This window comes from Drosophila ananassae, chromosome 3R (genome assembly GCF_017639315.1).
Source record: "Drosophila ananassae strain 14024-0371.13 chromosome 3R, ASM1763931v2, whole genome shotgun sequence".
In the NCBI taxonomy this organism is placed as follows: domain Eukaryota; kingdom Metazoa; phylum Arthropoda; class Insecta; order Diptera; family Drosophilidae; genus Drosophila; species Drosophila ananassae.
Genome location: NC_057930.1, coordinates 9,408,315 through 9,427,397, shown reverse-complemented (window position 1 = coordinate 9,427,397; position 19,083 = coordinate 9,408,315). Strand labels below are relative to the sequence as shown.

Sequence of the window (19,083 nt, the reverse complement as noted above, 5' to 3'; positions counted from 1 at the left end):
TTGTAAAGTGATCCTTTTTATTCCTATACTTGCTACATGGAACATGGAATTCTATTAAATTATATGGAAAAATAATTTAAGATATGGGTAAAAAACCATGAAATCTATTTAAAAAATATATCTATAAGTTTGGAAAATAACAAGTTGTTCATATCATTGTCATCAGTTTTACAACACTGTATAGGGGTGGCAAGAACTCACGATTTAGTTATGCTATGAATCGATAGCTGTTCACAATAGACGAATTATTTTCGATAGTTTTTATATATTTATCCAATACTTAAATAAATTTGATGGAAGATTAACTTCTGCAACTTCAGAGAAAGATTTTCAATCATTGGCTATCTGTCTGCTTAAATATCAGCTGAAAAAATGAAAACATAAGGGATCGATAATTGCATGTCTCACTATCGATATTTCGCAATGCCCCACCTCTAATTTTCTCCCATCTCAATCCAGCCAGCCATTTTCCTTTCTTTTTAACCTCTCTTACTACCAAGGTATGTGCTCTCCACGTGGCCCTGCATTTATTTGCCAAAACCTATAGAATTTATCTCCCTTTTTTCTTTTTTTTTAACAGCAGACGTAAACGCGGTCCCGGCAAAATGAAGTAAGTAAACCAAACTGAGCGCGCCGAGTCCTAAGGCAAGGAAAACTGCCGCAGTTTTCTCATGTATGCTTCGTCCGATAAGACTGTTAATTTGGTGTTTTTATTTTCAGAATCGGCTTGTGTTCGTTCAGTGGGTACAAAATCTACCCCGGCCATGGCAAGACCATGGTCAAGGTCGACGGCAAGGTATGTGTAGACCGGAAAGCTCCTATTATGATGCGAAAGTTGATCTCCGTTTGCGTTTTCAGACCTTCACCTTCCTGGACAAGAAGTGCGAGCGCTCGTACCTGATGAAGCGCAACCCCCGCAAGGTTACCTGGACCGTGCTTTACCGCAGGAAGCACCGCAAGGGTATCGAGGAGGAGGCCTCCAAGAAGCGCACCCGCCGCACCCAGAAGTTCCAGCGTGCCATCGTCGGCGCCTCGCTGGCCGAAATCATGGCCAAGCGTAACATGAAGCCCGAGGTTCGTAAGGCTCAGCGCGATCAAGCCATCAAGGTGGCCAAGGAGCAGAAGCGCGCCGCCAAGGCTGCCAAGAAGGCTGCTGCCCCCGCACCCGCCAAGAAGGCTGCTCCCAAGCAGAAGGCCGCCAAGGTGACGCAGAAGTCTGCTCCCCGCGTCGGTGGAAAGCGGTAAACAAATACCTTCGTGTAGTGAAGTGCTAAAGCTTAACAGGATTAAGGAACAGAAGTGACAAAAAAAATTAAATAAACACCGCGAAGTTACTTTGCGGTTGAAAAAAATATGCGCGTATTTTTAATATTCTTATCTTGATACATTCTGCGTTTCAAAATGGGTTTACTAATTCTTATTCGATCTTCGAAAGCCAACAATGTCTTATACGAACTCGGTGCTGTATTTTTTTAGACCTATGAAGCTAGTGAGCCGCCCGATAGCATCGCCGTGCACTTGAATGTATGTCTGTGCCGGGTCATACAGTTCCGTAACAAGCTGCTCCTCGTCTGGCCCGTCCTCGCTCAGAAGCGTCTCCACGTGCACTTTGTGCGGTCTTATTTCCATGAGATGTAAGCAGCCGATTTGGCCGAGCAGCTCGAGCAGGAACATGGTGTCCACCGGAACCAAGTGCGGAAAGCGGAAGAAAACCGACTGGACAGTGCAGCCAAAACGTAAAAGGCAATCACCGAGGATGGTGCTCAACCAACGGTCCAGGACACGCCGATTGAGAGATGCATTCACCCGGATCCATGGCTGCGGCCGCATAGCAATCGCGTCTCGCTGAGCTTCTAGCGGACGATTAGCTTGATTTGCCGGGGGATCCTTTTTTCTCGTGTTCCTCCTGGGACGCTTTGGGGCTGATCCCTCAACCTCGTCGCTCTCACTTTCCGTACTGTTCTGCTCCTCCAGCTTTGATTTCTTTTCGGGCACTGGGCTACTGGAGGCTTCTAGGGCCTCCAGCCGGCGCTTGTGGCCGACGACTGCTTGCAGAGTTGCGGGCGCTGCCGCCACCAGGGTCTGAACTCGTTCCCTCTCCAGCCGCTTGATGTGGAAGGTGTGTACCACCCAGTTGCGTATGTGGTTTTTATGCACATACATATGGCTGACTACACCCACCCTCTTCACGAGGTCGTGCTCGGCCAGAAGTTGGAGAGCTTCGAGCAGAAAATCGCCAAGAGGAAAGATCCTTCGCAGCTCCAGTCCTTGCACACCCAGCGGATGCTGATCGATGTGATGGAGAATGTCCTCCATATGCCGAGTGGCACTGCTATTGTGTCCTTTTTCCAGCAGGATGGGTCGCAAAGTATCGAAGGTGTTCTCTGTGTACTGCCAGTAAGCAGCCCTGCCGAAAAAAATAAATAGAAATTGCCGAGTCTCTGGGTTACTCTTTCACTTACTTCAATACTTTATCGAGCACCGCCGACCGCAGAGCATCCATCTCCTGCTTGGCAAGCTGTTGCTGTTCCGAGCTTTCCGCAACCCGAATATCAATCGTCGGAAGGTGTACAACAAAAACATCCTGCGCCCGGGCGCGTTCCTCCTTGTTCAGCGCTGGCTCGTACTCCTGCACCCTGTCCGTATCCCAGGCATGAGTCTCATCCTCGAGAAGTTCAGCGCAAATGGATCGCCAGTCTGTGAGTTTAGTCCGGTTTTGCTCAGCCAGGGCACGACCCAGGTCCTTAGTCTCCAAAGGCAGCTGTTGCTGCCGCCAGTGCATTTCCAACTGCTGTGTAAACGGCATAAAATTCGCGATGGTCATCGTAAGGGCTGTGTCCGCCGTGAGAGTATCCAGTTGCAGGGACTGGGAGGAGGCCAAGGAATCAGCCACCAGCTGGCGCAGAACCGGTCGCTGTTCATGGGCGATCCGCTCCACCGCGTTCAGGTAGTTACTACTGCGCATGATGCAGTTGACAAAGGGACACTCCCCCACTTCCAAACGGGCCACATTTATGGTGACCGACTCGCCCAAGGCGTCCAGAGCACAAAAAAAGTGCATGGCGCGCAGTGGCAGCTTAGATAGCTGGTTATATGCACTGGCGGGGAGTCGGTAGCTCAGATTCGCGGGATGGAAGCGTACCCGCGACAAGGGACGGGCGCTGCACTCGCTCTCCAGCCGCTTGGAGAACTCCGTCTGCGGAGCGTTGTCGAAAATGCAGCTGAAGTGATCCAGAATTCGGTCTGAGGAGCAGACGTTCTGCCTCGCTATCGTGGTGGTGTCGACTGTCAGGATGTTGGTTGGCAGCTGCAGCGTCAGGACCAGCCTTCGACGGGCCGACCACTCGCCGATGAGCAGGAGCTGGGCAAAGTGCGGCGAGGAAAGTTGCAGATCCCCCTCCGCTACCAGTTTTCGATCCAGTTCGAAGTATCCCTCGTAAACGGTGTGAGGCAGCTTGGTGTAGTTGAAGCGGTACTTGTACTTCGAGCTGAGCAGATGCCCTGGGCCGGTGATCTGGCGGCTGGAGACGCACTGGATATTGCGGCGCTTCACCGCCACGATCAGAGAGTCGGCCCGCGCTTTGTTGAACGCCTCGTTCAGCACCTCTTCAGAGAAGTGCTTGTAGATCTCGAAGGTCTGCAAGTTCAACAGTGTCTTATCCTTCGCACAACACACAGTACTGTGGAGCACCCCGTGAGCCACTGCCACCTGCAGCTCTGTCTCCGAGGTGGGATCCTGATGGTACAGTTGTGGCTCCTCCACTGTTGGCCGGCATCGGGTTTGAATTGAATCCAGCGTATCCGGCAGCAGGAACTGAGTGCGCATGGATCGTTGCTGGTTTGGAAATGGATATGACTCATCAAAACTATGCATAAAGACATGGTGATAAGGTGAACTTACCGACTTGGACACAATGCGATACAGTTTAGTCATCACCAGAACAAAATGTACCATCAGGACATCGTGAAATTCGGATTTGTTGGGGTACTCCCGCTTCAGCTCGCTGAGGAAGTTTTCGTTGTAGACGTCCCGGAACTGCGGCTGCGTCTGCATCATGTAGATCCAACCGGCCATGTCCGGAGCGTCGCGCTTGGTCTTCATCATGAACTGAATCCGCCGCACGACGGCCTGAGTGGTCTTGTTGCAGATACCCAGGTACCGGCGGATCAAATCCCGGCATACGAGACCGACGTCGCACAAGGCCAGGGTTAGAACGGGCGCATCGAAGAATGTATACACTGCTCGGCCAATCCACAGCAGACGATCTTCATCGGGCGACCACTTCACACGAAGAGTGCGCATGTTGCGCAACGCATCCCGGTCGATGTCGTCCCTCGGCCCGCTCTTCTTCTTGGGATACTTGGTGCCAGACAGACCACTGATCTGCTTGCGAACCCCGGCCCGGTTGCTCACCTTTATTCGCACAGTGGTTCGCCTGTTGCCCAACATCTTCTTGGACTTCTTCGTGCCAACCAACGGTCGCGCTGGCCCGTTCTGCCGCTGCACCCACGACCAGTGTCGGAACTGGTGAGCGTACAAGTGCGAGCCCAACCCAGCGGCTCCCAGGTTGTCACCCGGCACTGATCCGTTGTCCCTCTCCACCGCCTCGTCAAAATCCACTGCCGGCGTAAAAGCCAGATTCTCCAGCCGCGGGGCTGGCATTCGGTTGGGAACTTTCAGGTGGTTCCGATAGCCCAGCTTTGTGTAGATGCAGATGTGCTGCAGTTTGGCCCAGTATTGGGCCACCTGTTCCTTGTCGCAGAACTCAAAATCCAGCTGAGTGTAGGTGCGATCTGCGCTGACCTTCTTGTAGTTTTGCTCGGTACTGGCAGTGGTGTCCAGTAGGCGGCTCCGGCGGTTGAGGAACACCCAGCGCTGCAAATAATCTCGGCCAACTTTGCACTCGCTGACCTGGATGAGACCCATGTTGTTCAATAGTCGCAGTGTTCCCACGTAGAGCTGCTGCAGTTTCAGGCGCGGCACAATGGCCTGCAATCGCAACTGATGGAGCATGTAGTGCTGACGGATGGGGTGCTGCAGCTGCAGACGAAGCTGGTCGTTCGCCTCCCGATCAATTCTGCAGATGCGGAGAAACAGCGACAGCGGCATTCGGTCCATGGCGTCCATAAAGTACAGCCATCCCGATGGCTTATCCTCATAACGCGGAAGAGGCGGAATAAAGGTGCGCCAACTGATGTCGGAGGTGTAGGGCAGGACTTTTTCATTCTCCTCCGCCGTCCATTCTTCCAGAAACTGTCGAGGCTGCAGCGACGGCTCTGTCTTCTGCCACTGCTGGACCAGATCGGCAGACATGTCCAAAGGTTTCTGATCACGGTCCAGCTCGTGCTGTAGGTAGTACAGGAACTCGTGCAGTGTCCTAGCCAGCAGCAGCTTTGGGGCCCGCGTCTTGGACACCGGCAGACTTGGAATCCGCTCGGCCATCTGTTTGCGACGCGCCAGCACCTCCTTGCGTTCCTTTGGCAGTAGCTGCGAGGGTCGCTTTAGTTGCTCCTCCGTCATTAGATGGAAGTTGCTCTTCAACTTGAGAATTTCGCGTTTCACCACAAGGTGCTCTATTTCTATTTTCGGGTGTGTGGCGAAGCGGTAGAGCCGAACTCGCTGACCATACTGTAGCGTAAGATCATAGGCGTTCACCTTCTTGTCTTTGATCATGGGAAGCAGTAGGCGATGTAAGGAGCGCCGACAAATGGCGTCCTTAAAGCCAGCAATGCGTTCTATCTGCTGGATGCGTTTCGTCAGCGCGTGCAGGTGCACAATACACAGTTCGTCGAGGAGGTTTACAATCAGCTTCTGACGGTCAATCAGCCGCTGCGTTTGGTTGGTCACTTTCGTCAGTTTCACCTTAAACACGGCGGGCCGGATGTTCGCCACAATCTCCGGCACGTCCCTAATCGGAAGGGCAACGTTTTCAGGAACATTCTGTAAGTAGACCATTGATATGACTGTTCATTTCAAATTGTGTTCCACTTACCGGTTCGTCCTTGCACTTAATTTCCTCCTCCTTTTGCTTGAGTGTCTTTTTCTTCTCGGACGCAGCAACATGCTCGGTTGCAACGAACCGATATTGACGGCTCTTGCCGGCGTGCTCCGAGTAGGCCTTGGCCAAATTGGAACTCTGCAAATGCTTGATAAAGTGGCGCATGGTATTGAAATTAATGCCAGTGTACATGGATATTTCAGAGGCGGTGAGTCCGCGTTGGCCAAATCGAGATAGTGCCCGTACAATCTCCTCCTCCGGCGGTATATCCAGCAGGCAGTGACGCAGGTCGACGAATTCCGGTACCGTCTTCTCTTCGCCGCCGTCGCTGGTGTTTTGATACAGATCCATCACCTGCATGTCAGGATTTCGGAGCTGCACTACGGTCACCATGTGGTTGGTTGACTTCGACACCTTTCCCGATTTGGTTAGAGGCGGGGGCCCGCGATCCACCTGTTTGGTTTCGAAAAACTTTCGGAACCCATGCGTAACCAGCAACTTCTTCGTCTTCAGATGGGGCGGGTTGCCGAGGCGGGCGCATATCTCGGAGACGGGAAAGTGCTTCTCACTGGTACGCACTATTTCGAAGTACAAGTTTTCCAGATTCTCCTGTGTTCGGTTCTTGTAGATCCGGTGGAAACGAGGTAACAACAGCAGCGACGACGTCAGGAGTCGGCCCTTGTTTTGCTCAACATACGTCTGGGCGGTAATCAGTTGCAGACCCAGTAGCTTGTTCCTTAAATGGGAATCAAACATGAACATGGTACTAAAAAGTGCATGACTCGACCTACTTGATGTAGAACACAAAGCCAGGATCACGGCAGTAGTGAATCAAGGACCAAGGACCGGCCGTGGTATGTCCGCTGTATCGGGTGCGCCCGACGGCCTCCAGATATACGTAGTTCCGCAGCGACATTTCCTTTGGCAACAACATGTGCCTGGGCGACAGTGCTGCATTGCGGAGTTCCTGTGAAGCGACTACCACCAATCGGGTGTCCCACTGCTCGGTGGCCTGGGAGCAGCTCAGCTTCATGAGATCGCTAGCCGGAATCAGCTTCCGGGTCTTGAAGTCCACGCAGCTGCCCATAATGCCACCTTCCTGCACTGGCGCATTGGTGAGGAACTGAAAGGGGCATTTATCCGGCACCACTGGAAAGCCCACATCCTTGTCCAGATCATTTAGGCGATCGTAATAAGGCAGTAAAGGACGAGGCGCGGGCAACTCGAAAAACTGAACTTTGTGCGCAGGAGACTTTACAAGCAGCGTCCACACCTGATTCAGAATTCGATCAGGCAATGGATTTGGTGCGAAATTAAGACGCCGCGACAACAATTCCCAGAGATCTTTCAAGAAATGAATAAAGAATTAATAGAATTCACAAAACCTAATGGAATTCTCCTACAGGGCAATGTCGCTCCTTCCAAGCCCTCTAGGGCCACCTCGTCGAAGATGGCATTGATCCAAGATCCTCCTGAGGTCGAGCACATTTTAAATGTGTAATTATAATACGGATCGTTTTACATACAAAATCAAAACAATTTTATTTGAATTTGTTATTGTTTGAACCAACTGTTGTGATGGTGTGCATTTCACATTAGGGATGACATTAGCAATGATAAGGATGTTCCACCTCCATTCTTTATATACATAAATAGGCATGCGGGCAGTAAATATTATTCAGTAATGAATTTGTTCTTATATTTATTTTTCTAAAACGTAATATATTACAATTTCTATTGCTTTGAAACCACTTTGAGTTAATTTTTTTCATATTTAAGCGATGGATAACCCACGAGTACAAACATATTTATCGATATATTTGTTCATTTCAGGAAGGTGACAACTCTAGCTAAATGTTTTGCTGAACCGCAAATAGACGCTTGTTGTTCTGCTACAAGTGAAATATTCCAACTTAAAGGTCAGGTCTGAGTACGAAAATGTCCTCAGCCATTTATTTGGAGAACTATCTGGACGGTGAGCGTATAAGTGCACGTGAGAATAAGGCTTGGCAATATTTTAAAAGCATCTTTTTTGCAGGCTTGGAAAGCCTTCCCACTGAGTTGGAGCGGAACTTTAAGTTGATGCGAAAACTGGACGATCGGGCCCAAACCGCCATGAAGAGCATTGACAGCCACGCCAAGGACTTTATGCGCAAGCTGGCCGACAGCGGGGCTATGGGTGACGAGGAGCGCAAGGAACGCCTGGAGGACATAAAGGCTTTGTTCGGAAAGGCCAAGGAGTATAGCGACGACAAGGTCCAACTGGCCATCCAGACGTACGAGCTGGTGGACAAACAAATTCGCCGTCTGGACAACGATCTGGCCCGGTTCGAGGGCGAGATTCAGGAGAAGGCCTCCTCCACACGAGCCAAGTCCGAGGAGGTTGTGGCCAAGAGTATGTGATGCCTCATGTGATGGCTGTTGAGCTAATCCAGTATCTATTTTTTTTCAGAGGGTCGCAAGAAGACAAAGGACAGCAAGACCACGGGTAAAAAGAAAAAGTCCGCCTCGTCGGACGAGGAAACTGGGCGTGGCAGCAACCAAAACAACACCAGTGTAACCCTCAATTCAAGTAGCACTACGGGACAAGGTACCAAAAAGAAAAAGTCCAAGGTAAATCAAGAAAAAGATACACGCAAGGGGGGCGTTCAAAAGGTAAACCATCATCATTATCATAACATTTTGCCTGTGAGACTGTGTTTGATTTTAGTTCAGATTACTTTAGAGCTTTTTCGTTGTCCCCTTGTAGCGCAATGTTTAGATTCCCGGTAAATGTTTACTGTATCCCCCTTCGACTTAGCATTTTTCATTCGCTTCACCCTTCATTTGATTTTCACTATTGTATATGCATGGCAAAACGAAGTCAAGCCTTTTACTCATAATTATGTGATTCGAATAGAAAACCGCCGATGTGGAAGACTCCGAGAAGGAATCGAGTCACACGGCTGCCACGCACCCGAGCGATGTTATGGACATGCCTGTGGATCCCAACGAGCCCACCTACTGCCTGTGCCACCAGGTGTCCTATGGCGAAATGATTGGCTGCGACAATCCCGATGTAAGTAGAACACATCATCGTAAATTATATAGCTGGTATTAAAAGATCGAATTATTTTTCCAGTGTCCCATCGAGTGGTTCCACTTTGCCTGCGTCGGACTCACCACGAAACCCAAAGGAAAATGGTTCTGCCCGAAGTGTACACAGGACCGCAAGAAAAAATAGATTCAATTGTCAATATTATTTTTAAAATATTCATTAACTAGACTAAGACCTAAAATAAAAACTATTATAGCACGCCTAGGCTTGCAGTTTTTCCAATACGAAAACGAATATTTTTCTCATAGAAAGTATATACATTTTCAAGCCACCCATTTTTCTCAATCCAAAGGAAACTATCCTTCTTAAGCATAGATAGCTATTTATTTTTTGTATTTCATAAATTTTTTTTTGGTTTTTTTTTTGTAGTTATAAAGCGATTCTAAGATTCCCGAATAGATTACCCACTTGTCTGTATATGCAAGTGTGGATATAACCATATACACACACAGTGGTGTGCGTATATGAACATTTACATATAGAGTGGATAAAGTCAACTGTCTAATCGAAGGAATCGTTAAGGAAACAAATAAACACAATATTTCCAGATGATGTTCTGTTTTTGCTGCTGCTCCACTTGCTCCACTCTTGCTTCATCGAGCGAAGGCTCAGATTTCGGACTCTGACTGTTTTGGTTTCATTCACGATCATCGCATTGAAATAGAATTGGCATCGGCTCATCGTCGTGGTCGTGGTGTGCGTTCAGATTTTGCTATGCAGTTGGCTGCCCCTATTTCTTCGTCATAATCTTGAGATACTCGAGTGCATTCTGGGCGGCATGACGCTGGGCATCGGCGGCCGTCGGACCGGTACCGTGGCAGACACCTACGGGTAGGGTGGATAGCTGCACCAGGCACTGAAACTGGCCGGTGTATGTCTTCTCCTCGATGTCCACGTAGGTGACCTCAAACTGATTTTCGGTTGCGATCTCGCCCAGTAGCTTGATGTAGTCCATCTTGGCGCTCTTCAGGCAGGTTTTCTGAAATTACAAATTCCGATATAATCACATTAGAAGAGGTTTTCGATTAAATGTCATATTATTTGTATTAAACAGCCTGCTTAGAAACTTAGTTAGGTGTTTCAATAGAATATTTGAAATTTGTTATGATAGAATTAGATGACAATTTAATATAATTATAATATTACATGTCGGTAATAATGTTCAATTATTTAATTTTGATTCTAGGCTTTTGTGTTTATTCCCTGGATTTAAAACCGAAAGGGTCATTGACATTTACCTGTAATTTAAGAAGCTTTTTGCCCGTTGCATTTTTGAGGGTCTTATGGAACTGGGACACTTTGTTACTGTGCTGCGTGGTCAGTGTTGGCACAGAGATATCTTTCAATTCACCATAATAATTATCGCTACTGCGGGGCTGTAAATAAGAGCGCAAAGTGTTGTTTGGTTTTGTCCATTTTACGTTGCACAAATTGAAAAAACCCACGCTAAATGGTGAGTTGAAACATATCACTTATGTGGTTAAGGGATGGGTGACAATGGGTGCTTGGATAATGTAAGGTGTCTCAATATAATACAAATGCTCCGCTACCAAAACCAAAGAGCGTCAACCAACATAAACCATAAACCAACGAAGCCTAAAAATCAAAATTTTGTATTAATAAAACAGCGTTTAGATTTTAAAAACTTGTATATAATTGCAATTAAAATTAGGGTTAGTAAGCGTAGGCAACAAATTTAAAGAGATGACTCTGTTAGTAAGAACAAAATTCGCTAATATATTTAAGTAATGATAGAATCTTTTGATTGAATCTGTAAATAGAGAGTAACTAGAGTGTCAGATACTACTATTTCGAAAGTCGGAAGACGAATTTAACGGAAAGTGGATAACAATTTTATTAAATCCAAATGCAATTGGACTTAAGAAATCACCAAACTACATAACAGAAAACAACAAATAGCATGTCCTAAAGTTGGCATAAACAACTTAAAAAAATATAAGCTATTTGATAAAGACATGCATGGATATTGCAGGAAGAGTGGCAACAGTGAGAAGAAGGAGCAAATCAAATCTCGAGCAACTCAAACGAGGAGGACACACGCTCGTATCGATCGCTCATTGTGCTGGTGGTGTCTAACGTTAGTCTACTCACTTCGCCCTCCAGCTCGCCACAGATGCTGTCACTGATCTTGGCCGAATCGATAGGCGTCTCCTGCAGACGCACCCACATCCGGTGGGCTGCCAGGCGTTTGGCTATCTTCTTGCTCTTGCCCTTGCCCATCTCACGGTAGTTGAGGATCGAGCAGGCAATCGTAAACAGACGCTCATGTGGGAGTCCCACCTCAGTTTCTGTTTCATAGGATGGCGGTGGCCAACGGCGCTGCATGCACATCTCCTGCAGCCAGCCGATGGGATTGCCTACGATCCTGTCGCCGGCACTAACAAATTCACAAATAAATTATACAAAATTGTCAGAATATCTTAATAATAGCAACTTACTCGCCACCGCCTGCCGCACTGGCATTGCCGTCGCCTCCGCTCCCAACAGAAGTGAGTCCCGCCCCAGCTGCACTGCTCCCAGCAGCACCGCTGTTGGGCGATTCTGGCAGTTGCACACCGATCAGCTTATCGATAAGTGCACGTGCTGCTGCATGCTTAGCCTCTTTTTTGGAACGCCCGGCACCCATGGCCGTAAATGGAGTGTCCTTGTCTTTAAAGGACACACGAAACCGGAACGTTGGCTCATGGATAGCGCCCTCGATTTGGACAAGCTCATAGCCGGGCGTGATGCCACGTCGGCTTAGCAGCTCCTGCAGAATGCTGACAGGCGTTTTCATGGCCAGCCCATTGGCATCCGTCTCGCTAACGAACTTAAGGGCTTCGTCGTTGGGCAGGAGGCCAACACCCCCGCCCACTCCTGTTCCCGTCTCGCTAAGCTCCGAGAGCTGTAGCTGCGCCGGCTGGGCCAGCTGCTGGCTCGCCGACATCTTCTCCTTCTTGATCTTTATGGGGCGCTGCATCATCGGAGCGTTCTTTCCCGGACTGCCACCAGTTGGTCCTCCGCTCACAGCCTGGGCGGTGCCATTGCCCAAACAGGCGGCGGCCATCACCGCCGCCGATGGGCCACCTAAGCTGTCATACTGCCGCCTCGGAGCGAATCCCGTCTGGACGGGCTGCTGCTGGAGGTGTTGCAGATGCTGGTGCTGCGGGGGCAAACGATGGCCGGGGAAGTTCTCCTGCTCCATTGCTGAATTTGGTGTTTCTGTCTTCAGGGAGATCGCGGTGTGTATCTGGTTTACGGAAAAGAAGAGTTGTATGTGGCTCGGGTGAAAAATCAATAATTACAACCGGCGGAGCTCTTCAAATGGCAATCAGAACTGAACTCGTGAGGATGTGGGGCTCTTGGAGCGGATATGAACGGAATACTTACGGTAGACTTGCGGTTTTTAACTGTTTTTTATTTAATAATAATTTATTAATGGTTAGTTAATAATTCATTCTTAAATAAAAAATACAGCAAAATCCAGACGCACACACGAATGATAAATATGTATGTATTCTGCGGTACAGTGTGGCCAGACTGTTGGCGAATAGCCTACTTGGCGGATGATTTGTCCCCGTATTTGAAATACTATTTTCAACACTGATATAACAGATTATTTTCAAACAGTGTTTCAAAATCTGTTATACGTACAATATGATCTTTAGGAATTAGTTTTAGATTAAAATAAATATTTAAAAACTATGTTTTTTAATAAGTATTTATTGCATTTCTTTTGCTCCATTACTGTTGTACATATTATTATTAGAAATATATTTATAATTTTAAACTTTTATAGGTAATGCACGGGAAATAACATTCAATCAAATCAAATGCGAATGTATGCGCGGAATTGTGTGGCTCGAAGTGCTCGAAATGTGGGACTCCCTTAGCAGTAAACAAAGGTGTATATGGTAATCTAGATCTGGCTCTGATCTCGGCCCCATCCTAATCGTCGCTCAAAAAGTCATCATCCAAGTTGACATCCGTCGTGTCGATGTTATCGTCTAGCGTGATGCCATCGATCTCCAGATCCAGATCATCGTCATCATCAACAGCAGCAGCAGAAGAAGGCTTGGCCACCTGGTTGGTGCTAATGGCGGTGTCTTGAGCAGGAACAAAGACCGGCTTTGCCTTCTCCTCCAGCTGTTGGCCAGGTCCGCCCTGCTCAGCGGCATGCAGCTCCTCGAGAGGATTTCGCTCGCTGTTCAGGGGCAGCTGGGCGGCTATGCGGGCCGGCGCTTTGCGAGACCGCTCCGCTTGCAGATGCTGCTCCACACGCAACGCGTCGGCTAGGCCGGGGAAGAGATTTGTATACTGAGCCGGATCGGCCAGCGATTGGCCAGCCTTTTCGTTGACCTTTCCCAGCTCTTCGCGCCACAGCTCCACCACTCGCGACATCTGGCTGGGCAGGTAGGTTCGGGCAAAGAAGGCCGCCTCTGGCAGACGGTTCGTCTCAATGAGGATATCCAGACAGCGCTGTACGTCCGAGCGCAGAAAAGCAGCCAGGAAGGCAATGTTGTGGCGGCCCTGGGCTGAGCCAGCGGCGCCCACATCCTCCAGCATCTGTGCATCGCCCGATGCGGTGGAGAGCAGTAGCAAGCCGCTAAAATCATTTGCCTTCTGCATGCACTCCTTGACCAGGGCCATGTTGTTCTTGCGTGCAGCCACGTCAGCCAGCTGCGACCATTTCTGCGAGTTCTCTGCTTCGCGAGCCAGCTTCACGGCGATTTCCAACTCTCCTATCTGCAAAGCCAGGTCGAACTTGTGGTCGGCGTCCGTCGATACTTGCAGGGCCTGCGACTTGAAGCCCTGCTTTTCCAAAAAGTGCGCTACGCGGGTGCGGTGCTCCTTCGGAATGGTGGGCAACACCAGATCCGCCCGCTCAAAGTCGCGCCGCATCACGGCCGTCTGATATTCCAGCACAGATAACTGCAGGCAGAAGCTAATTACATTCAGCTCTTTGTCGCCCAGGTACAGGCGGTTGTCCTTGGGGACATAGCCTAGGAGATACATGGTGCGGTCCAGGTGGGAGACTGTTACAATCTCGCCGCCCACATAGTAGTTTATCCGATTCACTGAGTTCGTGTAGATAAAGCAGTCGCCCACCCAGAGGCCCGTCTTCACAGATTCAGATACCTCGCCTGCAACGTAAAAAAGAAAATTAGTCAAAAAATTATAAAAAGTAATAAAAAAAAGGTATGCGCAAAGGCAATCATAATGTAATTTATAACCAAATCGTTATCAAAACCAATCGCTTCTTGTTTGGAAGTGAAACTGTGGCAACATATGATGGTGTTCTCCGTTTATCTTAAAGATAAGAGCGCTGGCACCACCTCGTCATGAAACACATACCTAACACATTAAAGGCACTCTCCACTCCGTCATCCTCCAGACCCTCCTTGCTCTCCACTGCATTGGCAACCAGAGCTGTATCCACGCCGAGCACGAAGTATGAGTCGTCGGTGGCCAGGCAGACGAGACTGCCGCTCTCGTTCCAGAAGACGTTCTTTGGCTGCACCTCGATGCGGCGAACCAGCTGCAGGGTTTCCCAGTCGTAGAAGGCCAGGCCGGAGGAGGTCTTCACCCCGAAATAGTATCCACCGTAAATGCTCTCTGCCCCATATTCGGGCGTGAAACTCTTGCGCTCCTTAAAGTTGCGGAAGAGACGCACAGTTCCGTTATTCTCTCGGATGGCATACTCGTTGCTCTCCAGAGCCCATACGAACTCCTGTGCGGATCCGAAGGCCTTGTTTCTGAGAGCCATCGAGGTGTAAATGATGTACTCGCCATCGCCGCAGACCACAACGAACCGACCATTGGGATTATGGGCAATAGTCTGCGGGTAGATCTCGCAGGCACCCATGTCCTTGACCGCGACCGGCAGCCGTTCTCCATCCCTTATTTCCGTGCCGTCCGCAATGGTTTTCAAATTCACTTGTTGCATTTCGGAATGTTTGGCCCAGATGATCTTGCCGCCGACAACATCCATGGACATGGCTGGCTCCTCGCGACCCACCTTGATGATAATGGAGCCCTCGTCGTAGCCCAGGGCCACGTTGTTGGTGCCACGCATACTGGAAATGGTCCAGACGCGCTCAAATCCATAGTTGAGACATGTCTCCAGACGGTAGGTTCCGGAATGCCATATCCTGACGGTGCCGTCCTCAGAGCCAGTCAGCACGATCGGCAATTCGGGGTGGAAACACACGGCGGATATATTTTGGGCGTGCCCTTCGAGGGTCTGGACGCAGGTCTTGTTCTGGTAGTCCCAGATCTTCACAAAACGATCATCGGCGCCGGAAATCAAGTACGGCTTGTCGCCGCCATGGTAATAGTCCACGCAGTTGACTCCCTTCTCGTGGCCCTCTAGTGTGAAGTTGGCAAAGTTGGAGCCCAGCTGCCACACCTTCACCGTGCGGTCCAGCGAGGCGGATGCGAAGGTGTTGTTATCCTTTGGATTGAATACGATCTGCATGACGTAGTGGGTGTGGCCCTCGAAGACGCGCTGGCAGGCCCACATTTTCTCCCAGTTCCACAGCTTTATGAGCATATCGTCTGATGAAATCGGAAAATGGAAAGTGAAAAATTAAAGCATACTTCCAAGCGGTATACTTGGATACTTTTCAAAGTAAACAAGCGGATGGGGGGAGGAAGGTGGGGGAACAGGACCCCATATCACTTACCACTACTGGTCAGTACAAGGGGCTGTGTGGGATGCACGGCGATGCAACGCAGGTAGTCCGAGTGCGCCTCGAACATGTGCACCTTCTCCAGGGTGTTGTAGTTGAAGACGCGGATCTGCATGTCATCCGATCCGGTAAGGATCCAGTTCTTCCGTGCCACGAATCGGGCGGAGCGTACAGGGACATCGCATACCTCGAAGTCCTTCACCATCTGCTGGTTCTCGTAATTCATGATGTGTACGTGGCCATTGTACAGAGCGCACAACATCCACGGCTCCGCCGGATGCAGGTCGACGCACTTGACTCGGTCAGAGCGCGACGTCAGGCGGCGCTTGATGTCCAGTTTAAGGGGCATCTTTCACGGCTCTGGCTCTCCACAAGGAATCTATGCGAAAACAATGATTTTGAATTGCGGCAATTTGAGGAAAACTCTTTTGCTGCCTAGGCGCTCTTCTTCTTCCCCTATTGCTAATGTGTCAGCGCTGGCCTAGGGTTGTCGCCTGCCACGTACGGCTGCGGAGTTGCGTTATCGAACAGAGATGGAAAAATGGCTTTTTTATAATTTTTTATATTTACTTACAATTTTTTTTTTAAACTGTTTATTTTCTTGAGTTATTATTCGAGCATTTCATATAACTTTTAAGTATTTTATTTTAGAATACGATTTTAAGATCATTAAAGATTTGAAGTTAACAGTACACTCGTATGTTATAAACCATCAAAATTTTAAATTTGCTTATTTTTTTATATTCTTATTTTTATATTATTTCAAATATTCTCGCTCGGAAATGTAGCCATTGATAGGTGCAATTGCTGTTCCACCTTATTCCTTTGTGGCACTTTTTAAAAATCATTTTAACATTAATTAAAAACTTAGTTAGGTTAATTAATAAAATGTTAAGAATAATATTTTTAACATTAGTATGCAATCACTTATAGCTAAAAAAAAAAATGTTTCCCACTAACGGTTAGTGATGTCATTCAGGTATTTCTTGCAGCCGGCTCTTTGGAAGTTGCTGAATTTAACTTCTCTTCCAAGCCACCTATCGATAGAATCGTCGCTCCATTCCACGTCTTCTACCTGCGGTTTTCCGGAAAAATAAAAATGCTGCATTAAATCTGAATAAAACCTGCAATCTCGAAAAGCCCTCGGGAAGTAATAGCTCCAAATACACAACGTTAGTCCTGTAAGTCGATAGTTTCGGGGGCCATTATGGGGATCTCCGCCCAGCTTTTTTCGCTCCTCCTGTTGACGGCACTTGTTGCCGCTAAGACAAAAACATCGCCTGTCCAGGAGAACATTGCCGAGTACAAGGACTTTAAGAAGCTGCTACGCACCAAGAACAATGTCCTGGCACTGTACGTGACCAGTGCGAAGGCTGCTGCTGCCGAACTGAAGGTGTTTCGGGAGGCTGCGGAGGCGATACGCGGGACAGGGACGATGATACTTTTGGACTGCGGTCAAGCGGATCGTAAGAAGCTGTGCAAGAAGCTGAAGGTATCCCCAGATCCCTATGCTATTAAGCACTACAAAGACGGGGACTACCACAAGGACTATGACCGGCAACTTAGTGTCGCTTCGATGGTAACATTCATGCGGGATCCCTCTGGCGATTTGCCGTGGGAGGAGGATCCCGCCGGGGATGACGTCTTGCACTTTAGCGATGCAGGCTCCTTTACGAAACACCTGCGGAAGGATATCCGGCCCATGCTGGTCATGTTTCATGTGCCGTGGTGTGGATTTTGCAAGAAAATGAAGCCAGATTATGGCAAGGCAGCCACGGAACTGAAGGCCAAAGGCGGTTATCTCTTGGCGGCGATGAACGTTGAGCGGCAGGAAAACGCTCCGATACGCAAGTTGTTCAACATAACTGGTGAGTCTAATTGAAAAATTCAGGACTGTAACTACTATAACAATGTGTTGTTTCAGGATTCCCTACTCTTATATACTTTGAAAACGGCAAGCTGCGCTTCACCTACGAAGGGGACAACACAAAGGATGCCCTTGTAGCTTTCATGCTAAACCCGAATGCCAAGCCCACGCCAAAGCCAAAGGAGCCGGAGTGGTCGGCAGATACGAACTCCGAAATAGTGCACCTAACCAACCAAGGCTTTGAGCCCGCTCTGAAGGACGAGAAGTCTGCTTTAGTCATGTTCTACGCTCCCTGGTGTGGCCACTGCAAGCGCATGAAGCCAGAGTATGAAAAGGCCGCTTTGGAGATGAAGCAGCAGAAGATTCCAGGACTGTTGGCCGCGCTGGACGCCACGAAGGAGCAATCTGTTGCTGAGAAGTACAAGGTGAAGGGCTACCCCACGGTTAAGTTTTTCTCGTACGGGGTCTTCAAGTTCGAAGTTAATGTACGAGACGCATCGAAAATAGTCGAGTTTATGCGGAATCCGAAAGAACCGCCACCACCACCTCCGCCGGAAAAGAACTGGGAAGAGGAGGAGGACAGCAAGGAGGTGCTTTTCCTTGACGATGAAACCTTTAGTACGACACTAAAGCGAAAGAAGCATGCACTGGTGATGTTCTACGCTCCCTGTAAGTATAATTAAGTTACTCTTCGAAAATAATTCAATGATTAACTGACGGCATTGTGTGTTTAAGGGTGCGGCCACTGCAAGAGCACAAAGCCGGAGTTCACCGCAGCCGCCACAGCTTTGCAGGACGATCCTCGGGTGGCATTTGCGGCCGTTGACTGCACCAAGCAGGCTGCTCTCTGCGCCAAGTATAATGTTCGCGGCTACCCTACCATTCTCTACTTCTCTTACCTTAAAACAAGGCTGGACTACAACGCTGGGCGCACCAGCAAGGACTTCATCGCATTCGTGAACAATCCGCCGAGTGCGGTAGACCGTACTGAACTGTGACTAGACTAGATATCTGTATTTTTATCTTGGCAATCTCAAATTTTGTATTAACTGTGTATTATATTGATATCGTTACTAATCAACCTATTAGTCGTCGAATTCTGAATTATTTTATTATACAATCTATGCAAATTTTCTCATCAAAATAGTTTACTTAAAAATTGTATTGAAGCGGCTAGAATAATTTCACAAGATCGGTTGAAATGAATCTATTATGACACTAATAAGAATGAAAACGATAACATACATGTGTTTATTTGGATTATAAATATAGCTAAGCCAATAAATTAATGCTTTAAATAATCAACTTACCAATAAAAAAATTTTTAAATTAGATTTTTAATCGTCACACATGTACATATGTATGCGCACTGATAACCACAGCGTGGTGTCATGTTTGAATTAGAACTTTATATAACGAAAAGTACTC

The 19,083-nt window shown here is 48.4% G+C and overlaps 6 protein-coding genes across 10 annotated transcripts; 3 read left to right on the top strand and 3 right to left on the bottom strand.

Moving 5' to 3' along the window:
• Positions 1 to 384: 384 nt before the first annotated feature.
• On the top strand, positions 385 to 1,400 carry LOC6504334 (60S ribosomal protein L24). 2 transcript variants are annotated; one of them, XM_001964994.4, is made up of 4 exons: positions 385 to 500; positions 581 to 610; positions 721 to 796; positions 859 to 1,400. In XM_001964994.4, the coding sequence occupies exons 2-4, from the start codon at positions 606 to 608 to the stop codon at positions 1,243 to 1,245; spliced, it is 468 nt and encodes a 155-aa protein (XP_001965030.1). In that variant the 5' UTR covers positions 385 to 500; positions 581 to 605; the 3' UTR covers positions 1,246 to 1,400. The 2 variants fall into 2 exon arrangements, with proteins under 2 accessions (XP_001965030.1, XP_032311162.1); XM_032455271.2 differs by having other exon boundaries at positions 405 to 500; positions 584 to 610.
• Positions 1,361 to 7,623, bottom strand: LOC6505810 (general transcription factor 3C polypeptide 1). Its single transcript, XM_001964993.4, has 6 exons — positions 7,403 to 7,623; positions 6,791 to 7,343; positions 5,994 to 6,735; positions 3,902 to 5,941; positions 2,463 to 3,835; positions 1,361 to 2,407 (listed from the first exon to the last, which is right to left on the bottom strand). Exons 1-6 carry the CDS (start codon positions 7,485 to 7,487, stop codon positions 1,447 to 1,449), a joined length of 5,754 nt encoding a protein of 1,917 aa, XP_001965029.1. The 5' UTR covers positions 7,488 to 7,623; the 3' UTR covers positions 1,361 to 1,446.
• Positions 7,624 to 7,819: 196 nt separating this feature from the next.
• LOC6504335 (inhibitor of growth protein 5) lies at positions 7,820 to 9,326 on the top strand. Of its 2 annotated transcripts, none has more exons than XM_001964992.4 (5): positions 7,820 to 7,974; positions 8,038 to 8,394; positions 8,452 to 8,612; positions 8,899 to 9,057; positions 9,121 to 9,326. In XM_001964992.4, the coding sequence occupies exons 1-5, from the start codon at positions 7,938 to 7,940 to the stop codon at positions 9,220 to 9,222; spliced, it is 816 nt and encodes a 271-aa protein (XP_001965028.1). In that variant the 5' UTR covers positions 7,820 to 7,937; the 3' UTR covers positions 9,223 to 9,326. The 2 variants fall into 2 exon arrangements, with proteins under 2 accessions (XP_001965028.1, XP_014760430.1); XM_014904944.3 differs by having other exon boundaries at positions 8,452 to 8,654.
• Positions 9,327 to 9,393: 67 nt separating this feature from the next.
• Positions 9,394 to 12,654, bottom strand: LOC6505799 (interferon-inducible double-stranded RNA-dependent protein kinase activator A homolog). 3 transcript variants are annotated; one of them, XM_014905027.3, is made up of 5 exons: positions 12,487 to 12,654; positions 11,556 to 12,346; positions 11,209 to 11,494; positions 10,335 to 10,472; positions 9,394 to 10,075 (listed from the first exon to the last, which is right to left on the bottom strand). In XM_014905027.3, exons 2-5 carry the CDS (start codon positions 12,299 to 12,301, stop codon positions 9,827 to 9,829), a joined length of 1,419 nt encoding a protein of 472 aa, XP_014760513.1. In that variant the 5' UTR covers positions 12,302 to 12,346; positions 12,487 to 12,654; the 3' UTR covers positions 9,394 to 9,826. The 3 variants fall into 3 exon arrangements, with proteins under 3 accessions (XP_014760513.1, XP_001965027.1, XP_014760514.1); XM_001964991.4 differs by lacking the exon at positions 12,487 to 12,654 and adding an exon at positions 12,405 to 12,421; XM_014905028.3 differs by lacking the exon at positions 10,335 to 10,472 and having other exon boundaries at positions 12,487 to 12,653.
• Positions 12,655 to 12,799: 145 nt separating this feature from the next.
• LOC6505788 (coatomer subunit beta') lies at positions 12,800 to 16,290 on the bottom strand. Its single transcript, XM_001964990.4, has 3 exons — positions 15,783 to 16,290; positions 14,452 to 15,654; positions 12,800 to 14,240 (listed from the first exon to the last, which is right to left on the bottom strand). Exons 1-3 carry the CDS (start codon positions 16,135 to 16,137, stop codon positions 13,045 to 13,047), a joined length of 2,754 nt encoding a protein of 917 aa, XP_001965026.1. The 5' UTR covers positions 16,138 to 16,290; the 3' UTR covers positions 12,800 to 13,044.
• A 516-nt stretch (positions 16,291 to 16,806) lies between these two features.
• On the top strand, positions 16,807 to 18,989 carry LOC6504337 (protein disulfide-isomerase A5). Its single transcript, XM_001964989.4, has 3 exons — positions 16,807 to 17,656; positions 17,713 to 18,324; positions 18,391 to 18,989. The coding sequence occupies exons 1-3, from the start codon at positions 16,996 to 16,998 to the stop codon at positions 18,651 to 18,653; spliced, it is 1,536 nt and encodes a 511-aa protein (XP_001965025.1). The 5' UTR covers positions 16,807 to 16,995; the 3' UTR covers positions 18,654 to 18,989.
• The last annotated feature ends 94 nt before the right edge of the window (positions 18,990 to 19,083 follow it).

Excerpts from the sequence above, each read along its gene's own strand:
- LOC6505810 (XM_001964993.4), bottom strand. The coding sequence starts at position 7,487 with ATGTGCTCGACCTCAGGAGGATCTTGGATCAATGCCATCTTCGACGAG. Across the intron at positions 7,344-7,402 it reads GGAAGGAGCGACATTGCCCT|ATCTCTGGGAATTGTTGTCG; the intron begins GTAGGAGAATTC and ends ATTTCTTGAAAG. Across the intron at positions 6,736-6,790 it reads GGCTTTGTGTTCTACATCAA|GAACAAGCTACTGGGTCTGC; the intron begins GTAGGTCGAGTC and ends TTCCCATTTAAG.
- LOC6504334 (XM_001964994.4), top strand. Across the intron at positions 797-858 it reads TGGTCAAGGTCGACGGCAAG|ACCTTCACCTTCCTGGACAA; the intron begins GTATGTGTAGAC and ends TTGCGTTTTCAG.
- LOC6505799 (XM_014905027.3), bottom strand. The coding sequence starts at position 12,301 with ATGGAGCAGGAGAACTTCCCCGGCCATCGTTTGCCCCCGCAGCACCAG. Across the intron at positions 11,495-11,555 it reads AGTGCGGCAGGCGGTGGCGA|TGCCGGCGACAGGATCGTAG; the intron begins GTAAGTTGCTAT and ends TGAATTTGTTAG. Across the intron at positions 10,473-11,208 it reads GTGGCGAGCTGGAGGGCGAA|CCCCGCAGTAGCGATAATTA; the intron begins GTGAGTAGACTA and ends TCTTATTTACAG.
- LOC6504337 (XM_001964989.4), top strand. The coding sequence starts at position 16,996 with ATGGGGATCTCCGCCCAGCTTTTTTCGCTCCTCCTGTTGACGGCACTT. Across the intron at positions 17,657-17,712 it reads CAAGTTGTTCAACATAACTG|GATTCCCTACTCTTATATAC; the intron begins GTGAGTCTAATT and ends GTGTTGTTTCAG. Across the intron at positions 18,325-18,390 it reads GGTGATGTTCTACGCTCCCT|GGTGCGGCCACTGCAAGAGC; the intron begins GTAAGTATAATT and ends TGTGTGTTTAAG.
- LOC6504335 (XM_014904944.3), top strand. The coding sequence starts at position 7,938 with ATGTCCTCAGCCATTTATTTGGAGAACTATCTGGACG. Across the intron at positions 7,975-8,037 it reads TTTGGAGAACTATCTGGACG|GCTTGGAAAGCCTTCCCACT; the intron begins GTGAGCGTATAA and ends TCTTTTTTGCAG. Across the intron at positions 9,058-9,120 it reads TTGGCTGCGACAATCCCGAT|TGTCCCATCGAGTGGTTCCA; the intron begins GTAAGTAGAACA and ends TTATTTTTCCAG.
- LOC6505788 (XM_001964990.4), bottom strand. The coding sequence starts at position 16,137 with ATGCCCCTTAAACTGGACATCAAGCGCCGCCTGACGTCGCGCTCTGAC. Across the intron at positions 15,655-15,782 it reads CCTTGTACTGACCAGTAGTG|ACGATATGCTCATAAAGCTG; the intron begins GTAAGTGATATG and ends CGATTTCATCAG. Across the intron at positions 14,241-14,451 it reads GAGTGCCTTTAATGTGTTAG|GCGAGGTATCTGAATCTGTG; the intron begins GTATGTGTTTCA and ends TTTACGTTGCAG.